The sequence below is a fragment of the Physcomitrium patens genome, chromosome 1 (genome assembly GCF_059467195.1).
Source record: "Physcomitrium patens ecotype Gransden chromosome 1, ASM5946719v1, whole genome shotgun sequence".
Lineage (NCBI taxonomy): Eukaryota > Viridiplantae > Streptophyta > Bryopsida > Funariales > Funariaceae > Physcomitrium > Physcomitrium patens.
The window spans coordinates 2,760,172-2,776,240 of NC_143410.1; the positions used below are offsets into that span (position 1 = coordinate 2,760,172).

A 16,069-nucleotide genomic window follows, 5' to 3' on the forward strand; every position below is an offset into this window, starting at 1 on the left:
ACTCCCTTCTAGTTATGAGGGAATAATTTAGAGTCTAACGATACTAGATAAACTGTTTACCTTTTCAATGATCAGTTCAAAGATGCTAAATGAATCTCATGGCCTTGAGCTGCGTAGAAATCGCTTGGAAAACGAAGAAGCTCTATTCACACAGTTTCAGCAAAGCCAGATTCATCCACAATATCGCAACTCCAATCGCGACATCAACTGGCACAGAAATCATAATGCACACAGCAGCGGCAGTTACTCGGCAAGAGCTCAGGTTTGTAAAGGCAGCCGTGGCTATCAAAGAGATTCATCATGCAACAATCAACGCAAAAACAATTGGTGCCTTGTTTGCGGGTCACCAGACCATCCTGCTCGACTGCGTTGCAATAAGTATATGGTACATAAAGAAAAAAGCAACGTTAATTTACTGACGAATGAAGATCACAAGATATCTGATACAACAGAGGATATCCATATCGCACTTACGGAGATATCGAACAAGATTGACAACAATCAACCATGGTATCTTAACTCCAAAGCAACCCGCCATGAGACAAGTAACAAAAAAAAAGTTTAGACTCATATACACCAAAAAAACAAGGCACCGTAATGACGATTGGAGGGGAGAAACACTCTATAGAAGGAATTAGAAGTGCAAAAATCTCTATCAATGATGGAAAAATAAAACTCGACAAGGTTCTTTAAGTGCCCAGTCTCAAAAAAACTTGATTTTGATAGGTTGCTTAGCAAAATCTGAAAAATTGATTGCATTCTCTAATCACCAGTGATGAATCATGAACAAAAACGATAAACTGGCAGTAGTAGGAGAACAAGATCAAGGAAATGGATTATATAGAATAAATGACGTATTTGCAATACAAGATGATAATGCGGTACAAACCACCAAAAAAATAATTATCAATGATTCGAAACAAGCCAAGCTACTGCATCGGAGGTTGGGCCACCTCAACTACGATAGCCTCTGTTACCTCTCACTGAATGGTAAGGTCAAAGGTCTACCTCGCATCAACTTTATGAAAGTCATCTGGGAACAGTGCTTTGCCAAAAAAAAGTATTGCAAAAGGTTTCCAAAAAAGTCAACTACTAGGGCAACAAGAATTCTATAGTTGCTATATGCTGATCTTGTCGAACCAATAAAAACACCATCTCTCAATGGCTTGCTATATCGTGCAATTTTTATTGATTTCTCAAGACGATCATGGGTGTTTTCTACACGTGAAAAATCGGAAACTCTACAACCATTCACTTAATTAAAACAACTCGCTAAGATTGAAATTAGACAAAAATTTGGCAATTTACAAACAAATTGCTACTGAGAATTTTGTTGGGAGCATTAAATGTAGCTAGCCCTCTCCATGTTATTTACTGTAGTCTATAGTATTTACTGTAGCTACAATGTTTGGAATGTAGTGAAGAGACACTATTCATCTTCTCCCCTTCTCTTTGTATAAGAGATATAACCCTATCAATAAACTCACTTCTTAATAGTGTATATTTACATATGTGATCATATTACTTCTAGCTACTCTTGTCTCTCTTTCTCTAAAGTATTTTCAACACATTATCAGCACGAGTGCTCTTATGCTCTAGTCTTAGTTTTTAAAAACTTATGTGCATTTTTTCCTTCATTTTTTCTTCAAAAAAGTTTTTCTTTCTTGTGTTGCTACTGTTGCTGCCAAACTACAGCTAGCTACCGCAAACTATCGTCAACTATTTCCAACTGCCACATCCTGCCATTGACTATCATCGATTGATGCATCCTAGTACCAGACTGCCATTGATTATTGTGGATTGATGTATCCTATTGCCAAATTGCTGCACCTTATCGTACCCTGTCAAAGTTTATTATAGACTCTTATTTTTGTAGAAAAATAATAATAAATAAATAAATAAATCTTTTTTACTATTTTTGATTTCAAGTTTCAACTTTATCATTCTATTTGGCTTTATATTTTAAGATGCATTTTACTCAACATTTTCTACTAAAACTTATATTTTTGTTTACAGATTTATTTATGATGAGTGCTTCAACATCTTCAACTGCCTGTATTATGTTTCCAATTATCACAACTACATTCCAACATTTTCAAGCTCTTCTATTTCCACCATTGATTGCTAATGGAAACAATTATCTATTATGGACAAAAATCACAAAAGCAAATTTATTTATAAAATAACTATCACATACAATTCTATTTAAAGAATCTCCTATGATAAGTACTTCAATTCCTATTCCTATCCATTGGAAAGCACTTCTTCTCCTTTGTCGATATCTTGTACTTACAATACAACATCAATATTTAGAAATGGAAGATCCAACTAAGCTTTGGAAGAATCTTAAATCTAGATTTGAACATCAAAAGACTATTTTCCTTCCACGTGCAAGTCATTATTGGACACATTTATGTATCTTGGATTTTTCAAATTTAAATGCTTTCAATAATGAAATATATCATATTATCTTACAACTATAATTATGTGGAAAAATCATCTCTAAAGAAGAAATGATTCAAAAAACTCTTTATATTTCCTTTCGCATCTGCTAAGCTTGCACAATAATATAAGAATATGAAATTTCAGAGTTATCTTGATCTCATGTCCTATCTACTTCTTGTGGAGAAATAAAATGAGCTACTCTTACGTAATACAAAAACTCATCCTATTGGAACTAGGATTCTAGAATCTCATGTACTTAATATTCCAAAGTCTAAGAAATAATTAAACAAACATGAAAAAAATACTCATAAGTACCATGTCAGTCATGGTTGTAACTATTTTCATCCATATAAAAAGAATAAATGTTCTACAATAAATTATAGTGGAAAAAAAAATCAAAGATGCGTTCTTACTATAAATGTGGAATAATTGGACATTTGGTATATGTGTGCTATACTTTAGAATACTTTGTTAAAATGTTCTAAGAAAATAAAATACTTTGAGTTGAGGTTCATAAAGTTCATACCATGGATGCGTCTATGGATTCAATTGGTGTTGATGATTTAGAAGCTTATATGAATGATAAAACCTCTAATGATGAATCAAATGATGAGCTCATTGATTCTACAATAATACATACTATCATGTGGAATAGATGATTGTTTATTGAAAAAACTTCAATTTAGCAAACTAAAAATTTGATGACTATGGCTGGGACAAATGCATTTTGTTTCTTTGAGGGAACAATAATGATAAAATTATTTGCGGGCTATATCATAAAATATAAACATCCAATGTTTGCATCCTCAACACCTCAGAGTTTGATTAGCTATTGAGATGTGTGTGCCAATAGTTATCACCTTTCAACTGCAATTCTAGATAGGCGGGAGATTTTGATTCTTGAACAAAACCATAAAGTTGTAGAAAAAGCCTTTGCTACAACAAATGGTTTATACTAGATTGTAATCCGGCCTCCTATTACATTTAATTTTGCATCATCTATGATAAAGAATTACATTTTTCTTTGACATGGATAATTGAGACATCCAAGATCTATATTATTTTAGAAGATAATTCTATTTATAACAGGGCATAATTTAAAACCTATAGATGTAAATTCTATGGAATTATGTTGTACATGTGTACAAGGCAAGATGATTGCTCGGCCTTTAATTTGGAAACTCCCACAAGAATTACCACCAATGCTTGAAAGGTTGCATTGTGATATTTGTGGTTCTATTAATCCAATATCTGGATCATTTTGTTATTTTTTAGTCCTTGTTGATGCAACAGACAAACAATCACATGTTTCATTATTATAATCTCAAAACATGGTATTTACTAATTTTATATCTATGCTTATTCATTTTTAAGCACATTTTCCTAATTATCCTATCAAAACATTTTATATAGATAATGCAAAAGAATTTGCATTAAAGTCCTTTGAAGACTATTGTACTACAATAGAGATTGAGTTGACATATTGTATTCCATATGAACATGCTCAAAATAGACTTATAGAGTCATTTATAAAGTATATACAACTCATTATCCAGCCACTTCTTCTTTATGTAAATTTACCTGCATCTATGTATAGTCATGTAATTTTGCATGCTGTAGCATTAATATGCCTCTGTCCTTCTTTTCTTGAAATTATTACACCACAAGAGCTCATTTCAAGTTGTATTCTAAATGTATCTCACCTATGGATTTTTGGTTGCGATACTTGGATTCTAGTATGAGAACATCAATAGCATACAATTAAACTCATCGACGAGAAGGCATATGTATTGGTTTTGATTCACCAAGCATTATTCATATAGTTGACCCATCAATTGGTACATTATTACATGCATGTTTTCAAAATTGTTATTTTGAAGAATGTATTTCCATCACTTCAAAAATGAGTGTTTAATTAACAAAGAAATATAGTACTTGTATTTGGAGCATCATATACATTTAAAATGAATCTTGATCCTAAAACATCTTTAACTGAAAGTGAAGTTACTAAGATTTTGTATCTAAAATAGATTGCAAATGAAATACATGATGGCTTCAATGATGTACCTCAAATTACAAGAATTCTAGTTAATGAGGCTCAGAATGAACTTGCTCATATTACAATATCACTAACAAATATACCTTAGATTAAAAGATCAGTAATTAAAAGGACTTATGGACTAGATAAGTAACCTTAAAAGAAGAAAGCTATAACATATGGTGATTCTAATATTATTTTTATAGAAGTTCCTACTAAACCTATAGAACCATCAATTAATAAGAATATGTCCATGCACATTATATCTTCACCTCATGCAACAAAAAATCTTAAAATTAGGAGGAATAAAACCAAGTTGATTACAAAATTATCTGTTCTATATTCTGCTACAAATGATCTTTGGAATAGACCATCTATTATAGTAGATGAATCATTTGCATTCATGATAGAAGGAGCTCTTTCTTACAAAAAAGAGAATCCTAAACTTCAAACCATTCAAGAAGCAATGCATTGCTTTGACTGGTTAAAATAAAAAACTACTATCAAGTATGTTTCTTTTCATAAGAGAAAAAACTTTCTTCCAATTGTAGACACTCTTATTTCTCACCTTATAGGATACAAGATGGTATTAGTACACAAGCAAAATGCTCAAGGTCAAATAACCTGCTATAAAAATTGACTTATTGGTCAAGGATTTATTCAATGGTTTGGCATTGATTATGAATCCACATATTCTCCAATCATGGATTCAATTACATCATTGGTCTTCAAATTATACATCTCACACATAATAGCATTTTTTTCTAGCAACTAACATATATTAGATAAATCTTATGGAGATTCAATATGATTGATACTTATCCATTGTCTATATCAATGGTTGGATGTAGTCGTGATAATCATAATCCATATCGTTTGTGGGAGAAGGATGAGGAAATATTAAGAGAGCATTATCCATATCTTGGAGCGATTGGAGCACTTTTATATTTAGCCACACCTAATTGACTAGATATTGCATTTGCAGTTAGTATTCTTGTAAGACACAGTGCATGTCTAACACTATGACATTGGAATGGCATCAAATATTTACTATGTTATTTAAAAAGTACTGAAGATTTGAGATTATACTACATACAATTTGCAGATCCAAAATTGGTTGGATATGCTCATACATGATATAAATCTGATATTATAACAACTAAATCTCAAACAAACTATATATTCTTAAGACATAGAGGTGCAATATCATAGAAATCATTGAAATAATTTATAATTGCAATTTCATCCAACCATGCAAAAATTATTGCCTTACATGAAGCATCTCGATAATGTATTTGATTGTAATCAATCAATAAACTCATTCAGACAATCTATAGATTTTCATATGATGATTCTCCAAGTATCTTGTATAAAGATAATAGTACTTGTATTACACAGATGTAAATTGGTTTTATTAAAAGAAATATGACAAAGTATATTGATCCAAAGTATTTTAGTTATATCCATGACTTGATTATTAATTCAATACTTAAGATCATTGGCATGTTGCAACTTACTTTTCTTGAGAAAAAAAAGTAATGAACTCTTCACATAATGTTGTATTCTTTTTCTTTCATCTATAGTTTTATCTTTAAATATAATAAGGTTCTCTTAGATAAGGTTTTAATAAGATAGTAGTTGTTGATCTTACAAGATTACAAAAAAATATAGATCATAATTCTATGCATATAAATATTATAACAAGCAAAGAGGAGTGTTGAGAGCATTAAATATAGCTAGTGCTCTCCATGCTATTTATTGTAGTCTATAGTATTTACTGTAGTTACAGTATTTGGAATGTAGTGGAGAGATATTATTTATCTTCTTTCCTTCTCTTTGTATAAGAGATATAATCCTATCAATAAACTCATTTCTTGTGTGTGTGGTTTATATATGTGTGTATATTACTTCTACCTACTCTTGTCTCTCTTTCTCTAAAGTATTCTCAACAACTATTTGAGTTCATGTCACTCAAATTTCAAAAGTTTTATGACAATAATGGTATCAAGAGGAAGTTAACTCAGCCATATATCCTAGTGCAGAATGGAGTTGTGGAGAGAAGAAATAAAAATAATTTTTGAGTAATCTCGCTGCATACTTATACAATACAAGTTCTTTGGCCACTTGTAATACAAAGCAAAGTACGCTACTAACTTCTTAGTCTATAGAAGCCTCACGTTTGCTAATCGTGGCCATATGAATGGTACTATCAAATCCATAAGATCATATTATCAAAAGATGTTGCATGTGACGAAAATAGAGTCAGATATCACCATATTACAAAACAATTGCCAAAACATATTATGTGACTCTGTTGCCCATATGATATAATGATGAAGCTCAAAGTTAAGATTTTCATCAAACTAATCATTAAGATATACTATTATCCAAAAAAACAAAATCCTCTCTCTATCAAGAAATAGGAACAAAATCCAACACACCCATGACTGAAGAATCTAGACAATATCAATACCTCCTTCAAGAACAAAGATCCAAGATAAGATTAAAAAATCACTTCATTTTTTTGGCAAAGCACTTTAAACCACAAGACTTTGAATAGATTGTTGAAAATTGCGATTATAAATGAGCTATATATGATGAAGTGGATTCCTTTCGATAGCTCATATACTTCTATATGCCTCAATGATATCACGACCTTTTATTTGCTTTGTTGTAAACACTCTTAGCCAATACACTCAATATCCATAGAATGGCCATTTAATTGCAAAAAAAAGAATTTGTTTCAAAGGAACTATTGATTTTAGCATATTTTTTTTAACAAACAACAACATCATCCTCGTAAGCTATAATGATGTTGATTACGGAAGGAATGTTAATACTAGACAGCCAATATTGGATACGTAATCTACTATAACAACTTATAGACATCTTAATTAAACCAATGGACATATTTACGTACTATTGTATACATGAATCAATCAATATATTATCAATATCTATCTCAGTTTAGCTATTCTCTTATATAATTCTTTGTAGAACTTCTATCTCTGAAGCTCTTGAATTTTGCTCCTGTAAAACCAATTACATTGGCCTTACATTCCTTCCATGAATCATAGATTTTTGGCCCAAATTTTACTTAGACAATGTAAAATTTTTGAAACCTTACTCTAACATATATAGATCTAGATACATTGAAAGTCCTTCAATTTTTTATTAATTTAGAGGGAGCTTCATTTTTGTTTTTACTTCTCACTAAAAATATGTACAAGCTCTCTAACAAATTTGTAGTAGAAGAAAAAACATCCACACATGCTCGACGCATTGTCAATACTACCATCTATAATCCTAGAAGAAACAACTTCCACTACAACAAAATGTTCAATGGATACAAAAACAACAAACAATGAATGAAGAAGTGAAGGATTGCTTACATTGTACAACTCTTCAACTTCTTGCTACAAACAATCCAGTATTACAAAAACTCTAAGTTCTAGTGTAATAGGGAGTGTTGAATAAAGCACAATGGAACTCATGCTAAAATTTAGTTTATTATAGAGTAAAAAATTGTTGATCATTAAAGATTGTATGATCATTTTTAGTGCCACTTGACTCTTCAAGTCTTGCAAACAACATACCATTAGAATTACTTATCATTGTGACATGTACTTTAGTTGACAAAAAGCTTAATATAACTATCTCTTGAATAAACTTCAACAACAATTGCTTGCTTGATTCAAGGTTCAATTCCATTCATAGAATGTGAATGTTGCTTCAAGTCGTTGAAGAAGCTTAGAGTCCCATATTCAATGGATGATGTATGATTTTGTCATAGAATCATCTATTGAATAACCACTTCATTCATTGATATCTCATCCATTGGATGGTAATGAATGTCGTTGGATTTCATTTGATGGATGTCCATTGAATGACGTTGTATTATATTTCTTTTTTTGGGTGATAATGTTGAAACCATTAATAATAGTTTAGGATATTATTGAAGCAAAATTTCTTGTGGTAAAGAATAAGACCTAAATAAATAATCAAATGCTTTTTTCTCAATTATTGAATTCACTTTTATTTTTTAACATAGATTTCTTAATAAATACTCACAATTGGACGATGTGGATTTTTATTTTATTTTGTGTTCGAATCAAAGGTTTGGATCATAGTGAGAAACTTCTTTTCACAATTAATTAGAGATTCAAAAGATGTGAATTTTATACAATTATTGAATTAAGAAGTTATTATTCTCTCAAGAATTAATAGAATATTTTTTAAAATTATATATATATATATATATATATATATATAGAGAGAGAGAGAGAGAGAGAGAGATCTATGTAATTAGTTGTATACTTACATGCATAGATTACACAATACAAATACAAAATGTACCTTGTTCTTGATTACATAATAAAATTCAAAAGTAATCTTTTATTAACTATTATAATTATTGATTTACCTTTACATCATTGAATTTTTTATTTACCATGAAAATACAATAAATTTCTACAAAATAATTATATTTTTTTAAATAATTAATTTTGGTTTTTTCAATATAATTTATTTTAGCCAAATATAAATACCAAATACAATTAGGAGTTTTACTGCTAGGAATATTAGACAATTATATTAAATAAAATATAATCTCCCTAATACAAAATATTCCAATTAAATTTTTTCCTTCTAATTTGTTTGAGTTTTTTAACTCTCACCTTTCTATCTTATCATTCAAGATCATCTGACTTCTATAATTGTTTTCTACAATCTATAAGTTTAATGTTTTTTCTATTATTTACATCTTGTATTAAATGTTTTAACAACTAAACCTCCATTAATTGTTAGTCAAAATAATGATCTTTTTCTTAAATATATATATATATTAGCAATCTCTATCACATCTTAAGTCAATTCTTGTTGACAATCCTCATATTATTGACAAATAATATGCAAAAGGTTAGAATTTTAATCTTTAAACAAAAAAATCCAAAAAACCCAAAAAAAAAAAAAAAAAAAAAAAAAAACTTAGGATGATTCTACTTTGAACATCCAAATTTACAAAGGAAACAAAAGCAAGTACAAGTAAACTTAAGTTTTCAATTGATGTTTATTTACGAGCAAGCTTCACCCTGTAACAAGATGCATTCTGGCCTTGGGTTTTGGAGTAATCAAAAAGTCGTTGAGGGATAATTCTTAATGCAAAAGATCTGTCATCCTTCAAAATTTATTACTTTAACATGTTCTACGAAATCAAAAAGTTCAGTAAAATTTACATTAACTTTTTTAACCCCAAGTTTTTTGGTTCAATTACAATTCGATTTTCCTGGGCATCTCGCATTTACAATTATTGTTTTCCTTTTTATGATGAGAAGCTGTGACATTAAAGTTACATTGTCTATGCATTTGTATTTATTAAATGAAGTGAAAGATCCCACAACTGGGATTTGAAATTACAAGTGTCACATTACCAACAATCCTGAATGAGAGTGACGTCATAGCAGGTAACAGCCCTCATTAAAACTAAGACGAAAGAAGCGACAGTAACAGTAGAAGTGTTCGGATGTGAACTGTGAAAGGTCGTAGTCATCACCCTTAAAAACAGTGCCGAGAGTAAAGAAACAGATCACAGTAAGGATTGAATTATGTATAAACAACCCGAGAAGACACTAACGTTGCTTTCAGGTTATCGTTACGAAAATCCTATTACCATTCAATGTTTTAAGTACATGGTTCTGTTTAGTTAAATGGACTCATGGGGCTCTAACTTCTCTGTGCAATATTAATTAGTAAATTGAGGTGACTCGCATAAATTGCAATTCAACCGCTATAACATGCATACATAAATGATTGTAGGTGAAAAAGAAAGATTTTGCAACTCGTTTTCATTATCTATTAGATTCAAGGAAAGTAACAAATCAAACATCACCACAGAAATCTGAAAGGTGTAATGGGACACAGCATCCGTAAATCAGCCGAAATTGATCTCCAGCCACCTGGATGAAATGTTTCATTTACTCAATTTAAAAAACAAAGTTTCTAAACCTTGAAACCTCTGCTGTTACGACGACCACGAGCCTTCTCAAACTTGCGGCCCTTCGAACGCACGTAGGGTTTAGCGTGACTTTGTGGTACACCAGGTGCTCCGAAGTGCTTAACTGCCTCACGAGCATTCTTGGGACCCCGAAGAAGAACCTAAGTTGAGAAAGACAAAAGTAGAATTGGTACACTCAGTAGGTGAAAGGAAAAACCTTACGTGGATGAGCATACTATGCCAACCTACCCACGAGCACAACGCAATTCTAAACAAATTACAGTTTCGGACAGCTAGGAAGCATTTCAGGAACTACCTGATGAGTGCAGCGATAAAGTTCTCAACACAGCATAGACCCATCAATAAATAGTATTTAACCCGTAAATAGACTACATTAGCACACACAACTTACAGTATTAGCACCAGTTGGTGCACGCAGTGCAAGCTGATCGAAAGTCAAACATTCCCCTCCAGCCTTCACGATGCGGGCACGAGCGGTCTCGGTGAAGCGCAAAGCGCAAACCTTCAATGCGGGAACCTCAAACTGCCTGACGTCGTCAGTGATGGTTCCTACCAACACAGCAATCTTGTCGTCCTACATACACGAAATCGGAGGACAGTTACAAAAGATGATTTTGCTCGTGGGTGCCAAGGAAGAAGTTGGTGCTCTACAGCAGCACACAATGTCGAAGGCCGTAGGCAGAATTCACTTAGGAAGGAATAGTTGACTACCTAGCAACGAAACCCTAGGATTGTAGTTGCGAAGTAGTACCTTTCCAGCCATGTACTTGACAAGGCGGCTCATGGAGAGAGGAGCCCTGTTGATTCTGCTCATGAACAGACGTTTCAAGACGACGCTGTTGAAGGGAGCATCTGTCCTCCTCACCAAAAACCTGTAGAGCTGCTTAAGGAAGAACCTACTGTTAAGATTCCGCGTTGCAATAACATCGTATTGCAATACCCTAGCACGTTATGAACTGTAAAACGTAAACGACCGAAAATTGGACAATGAGTCTAACCCTAATCTCACAGCTGAAATGCAGGGACCGTTGCAGGGCAGCAGACATAGCAATTACAGTTGAAACATCGTAAGCGGACTAGCATAACGCATGCTGAAGCAGCTTGAAGAAAAGAGGTGTGCTACTTTCCAAATAATTACGCACTGGAGTTTGCCTTTCACGACTCATGAGAACAGCAACACACGTCGACTCAAGATATATCTCAAGCGAAGTCAATACAGAATACAGAAGCATACCTTCACAAGAAGCTTAAGGTAGACATTCTGGCTCTTGGGAGCAGTACGCTTGGTTTTCTTGTTGCGACCACCGGCCTTCAAGTCGATACCCTATTCGTGGAGGAACAAATGCGAAACAAACCGTCAGCAGTTGACACAATTCCACGAAAACTGCATCCGTGTTTGGGTTCTTTGCAAAACTAAAATCTGACATTCTCTACTCGGGGGAAAAAAAAAAAAAAAAAAAAAAGAGAGAAAGAACGGCGGCCGTGTTGAGGTCACAGAAGCAGAAGCGTTACCATGGTTGCCGATGAGTCCGAGCCCGCGAGTAAGGAGCCCTGCGATGGCGTTGGGGACTCGGAAAGAGAGGCGATCGGTACTCCAGCCCTCGAGTAAACCCTGCGGAGCCCCAAACCCTAAAATGGTTTCCAGCCGTCCGATCCTCGGTTCACTGAAGGCGTTGATCTAGGGTGTGGAGTAGTTCATTGCGCTGGTGTTCTTGCAGCCGCGATGGAATCTGGTTCCCCACGTTCCCCGAAAGCGTTCTACTAACGTCAATGCATGCAGAAACGTTTTTGGCTTTCAAGCTTAAGCTCCACGAAAAAAAAGCTTGAGAAATGTCCCCATTTTTGCCATTATTTTGTTACCGATTTGTTACCGATGTGTGTGCAGAATCGGTTAATTTTTTCTAGGCTCTGATTAATTTTTTAGATCCAATAGTGGGGTCATGTGTATTGACTGACACATTTTGATGGATTTACAAATTAAAGTGAAAAATAAATTACAACTTTACCTCAAAGACAAGGGTTTTGATTAAAATCCCATTGGGTTTTTATCACCTCTCCATGAATTTTTAACCTCACAATTAAAATATGTGCTGATTTAATACACAATATAAATTGTTTAAAATGAATAAAGAAGAATGTTAAATAGACCTAGGCTTTTACTAAATTTACTAGCCTTACTAAAACTAAATTACTAGCCACTTAAACTAAATTTACTAGCCGTACTAAATTTTAAAATGACATTTAGATTCATTTCTCCACTACTTGATCCAAAACCAATGAAAAACAACCACATTCATTATGATTACCACATTCTTCATTGTGAGTAGGTTGATTTAGTAAAACTTAGGTCTATTTAACATTCCCCTAAATAAATATCTAAATAATACTACTATATTTATTTTTTTGATACTATGGGTAAATCCAACTTTAATCTTTTGATCACAAACACCACTTACAGAGCTATTTGTTTTGTAATACAATAGAAGCAATTGTAAAAATGAATAGGTTGGAGGTGTAGTGAATGCAAAATAACAACAGAAACTGTAAAGTACTACAGATAATTTCAATATTACCACTATCCTTGTATAAATAGACTGTGATTAAAAAAAAAAAATCAACACATGTGGTTATCTTAGTTTAAATGAATTTTTCCACACAAATAACATATGTGATGATGAGAATGTTTTTATTTATTTGGTTTTTCTGATATTTACATTTGGTTCAAATTTAAAGCATGTTTAGCTCTTAATTGCTCTCAAACAAAGTTTTACCTCTATTGTTAATAAGCTTCCCAAATGCCAGTCACTTTTTTGCAAGAGTAAAAAAAACATTCATGGAAAAAAAAGGAATATATATATATATTGAAAGATAAAATATATGTTCTACAAGTATTGCACAACAATCAATCAAATTTTAATTGGATTCTGATTAAGTACATAACTATCATTTGTGAAATTTGTAGTTACACATACATTCTTGGTTGTACATCATGGCCTTTAGAATAATCTTATTTTTCAAAAAATATTGTTGCTATATTGAAAAGAAAAAACAAAATCCTCTCCTGACAATCCTGATTTTTTTTCCTGTGAACAACTCAATATAATTATAAAGAAGATTGATAATACTTGCCAGAGGATGGTAAAATCTTACTCGTTCACAATGCATACTATTACGTAAGAATTATTTTAATGCCAGTGTTTATTGATGAATAACAAGATAACTAGTGATAATTGTTGTATTATTTGGGTTGTAGATGATGAATGTTGCCTCTATTCATATAATCGCGGTGTCTATCAATTGTGCATTGTAGAAACTTATAGGCTGCTGTGATGCATTAAGCTAGTTTCCATAGTAGACAGCGCGGCAATAAACCACCACTAAAGATTTCATGAAATAGTCCAAAATTACTTAAAAACACACATACACACTTTGTAACTGACTATCAAGCATTTGCATAACATACCCAATCTCTGTACAAAAAAAATACTCTTCCATGTCAATGCCTTTATGTCTAATACACAAGTAGGGCTTCACTGTGCCTTTCAAGCAGCACATGGTACTAGCAACGAGCTTCAATGCTCTTCAATGGCAATCCATGCATTGCTCTGACTCCACAGTGTCAACTTGTCGTTTCTGAGGAGTTCCTGCTCCATATTGTCCATGGAGCACATGAGCTCTCATTACTCGGATTGCAACGTTGAGTGGGGAATAACTGGAATACGAGTTTGCGGAATTCTCAATCGGAAGAAGGTATTGCAGAAAATGTACACAGCGATGTAGAGAAAAGTAAAGAAATCAGAGTTTTTAAGATAAAAAATTGCGCTTTGCTTCCTAAAGAATTCGTGAACATGGAAGATGCTTGACCCTCCGCCTATGTCTCCCCATAAGCTTCCGTTCCGAAGGCCGACTGGGCCATCGAGAATTGGGGTTGTACCGACGTCGGTTCCGTTTCTTCCTCCTGCAGCTTCCTCGTGCTGCTATGCCTCCTCCAAGTGCACGGTAGAGCTGCACCCACATAGGAGCATTGGCCCTCTCTTCAGGAAGGGGCTGAGGTAGACTTGTCTGAGGGTCGCTCGGTTCAGCCACTGCTGCCAGCATTAGCAGCTGCGGGAGGGCGAGAAGAAACCCTTGGAAGTAGCCACTAGTGTGGGAAAGGGGGTGGTTGTATGAGCGGTGGCGCAAGAACTCCGGCTGCAGGGAGTCTGAAATCGTCCAACGAAACAATGAATGTGCATGCTCTACGCGGTTGAGATCTCCGACGGAATTATAAAACTGGAAACCTCATCTGGAATTTACTGGAATCGTCCTAGTGCGAATCATTGAGAATCACTGATTTTTTTTAAACACAGTAAAATGGAATAATTTTTTCCTACGACTTTTTCCACTGAAGAGTAGGGAGGAGCTTTTTAAGTTCACAGAAAAAGACTTACTGCCTTCACGCACTGCACGCTGTGACACACCGGTATTGACAATAGCCTCCTCGGATTTCGTAACACGGACAAGCTCATCTTTGAGGTTCACGTTCTCCATCGACGTCGCTGCCACGGCTCGCTGTAGCTGTACAACTTGCGCCGTCAAATTCTGGCACCTAACTTCAAGCTCCTTTATATGAGATTCTTCCCAGTCCTGAGATTGAGAGGCGGCATCCCTGCAAGTCTCGAATCTGAATATAACATCATAACGTGACTGGCAGTTAGTGCTACTTCAAATTCCCGCCCAAAACTACAAACAGAAGTGGACCCAGGTGCACACGCAATTCACGAAACAAATTCATTTCTTTCGTAGCATCGGGCAAAAGTTTACCAACGATACCCAAAACCACAGACAGTGAAACCAAGACAACGCACCTCCGAACAAATTCAGGATCATCGGGATTGCACTGCTGGCCGGAGGGAGCGCTCCACACAACACCCAAGGAGGAATGCGTTGCGGCAACAGATTCGGAGGCAACAGGAGTAAGAGAAGAGAAAGAAGAGGACAACGCAACCGTATCAGCATTATCACCACACGAGGCAGACAACGCAAACACCTCTACATGAGGAGAGACAGACTCGGAAGCGGAAGAAAGAGAAGCTGAAGCCATGGCAGTTTCTCGCCACCGCTCCTCGTCACCGCTATCAATCTCAACATTATCATACAGTGGCGAGAAATCAACCCAGGTCGAAGAGTCATCAACGAAAGCCTCATCAAGGTCGAAATCCAAGAGCTCCATTCCTGAGAGAGCTGTCTTGCAAAATCTGACTATGCATGAGGAGTTTCCATCAGGGACGAAAAACCCACAAAGAAACGAACACAACGTTCAGTGCAAGCGTCAAGAAATTGGTGACGAGGGGCAGAAACGGCTGAAATCCAGCTTCAATCGGCAGAGATTCGACGAGGCAGACAGCAGGCGTTGGAATCCCAGCTTTGTATGCGCAGGCTTCATTCTTCTGCGGCGGTAGACGCGGACGCGCGGCGACGTCAGAAGCGACCAGTAGCGTCGGGATGGACCTGTGACGACAGTTACGTCAAGCTTGCTGAGTTGGCACTACATCAGCCAATGACCGCGCGGTCCAAAGTTGTGAGCCTTCCCG

General features: G+C 34.5%; 2 protein-coding genes across 2 annotated transcripts; both read right to left on the reverse strand.

Moving 5' to 3' along the window:
- Positions 1-10,412: 10,412 nt before the first annotated feature.
- Positions 10,413-12,063, reverse strand: LOC112273451 (large ribosomal subunit protein eL18y). The gene is made up of 5 exons (XM_024502304.3): positions 12,009-12,063; positions 11,731-11,820; positions 11,248-11,376; positions 10,888-11,070; positions 10,413-10,636 (listed from the first exon to the last, which is right to left on the reverse strand). Exons 1-5 carry the CDS (start codon positions 12,009-12,011, stop codon positions 10,481-10,483), a joined length of 561 nt encoding a protein of 186 aa, XP_024358072.1. The 5' UTR covers positions 12,012-12,063; the 3' UTR covers positions 10,413-10,480.
- A 1,904-nt stretch (positions 12,064-13,967) lies between these two features.
- Positions 13,968-15,863, reverse strand: LOC112278862 (uncharacterized). The gene is made up of 3 exons (XM_024512720.3): positions 15,344-15,863; positions 14,927-15,159; positions 13,968-14,698 (listed from the first exon to the last, which is right to left on the reverse strand). The coding sequence occupies exons 1-3, from the start codon at positions 15,706-15,708 to the stop codon at positions 14,328-14,330; spliced, it is 969 nt and encodes a 322-aa protein (XP_024368488.1). The 5' UTR covers positions 15,709-15,863; the 3' UTR covers positions 13,968-14,327.
- Positions 15,864-16,069: the final 206 nt, after the last annotated feature.

Excerpts from the sequence above, each read along its gene's own strand:
- LOC112273451 (XM_024502304.3), bottom strand. Across the intron at positions 11,377-11,730 it reads ACCTTAAGCTTCTTGTGAAG|CTCTACAGGTTTTTGGTGAG; the intron begins GTATGCTTCTGT and ends TTCCTTAAGCAG. Across the intron at positions 11,071-11,247 it reads TCAAGTACATGGCTGGAAAG|GACGACAAGATTGCTGTGTT; the intron begins GTACTACTTCGC and ends TCGTGTATGTAG.
- LOC112278862 (XM_024512720.3), bottom strand. The coding sequence starts at position 15,708 with ATGGAGCTCTTGGATTTCGACCTTGATGAGGCTTTCGTTGATGACTCT. Across the intron at positions 15,160-15,343 it reads GATCCTGAATTTGTTCGGAG|ATTCGAGACTTGCAGGGATG; the intron begins GTGCGTTGTCTT and ends TGTTATATTCAG. Across the intron at positions 14,699-14,926 it reads GCGTGCAGTGCGTGAAGGCA|ACTCCCTGCAGCCGGAGTTC; the intron begins GTAAGTCTTTTT and ends GGACGATTTCAG.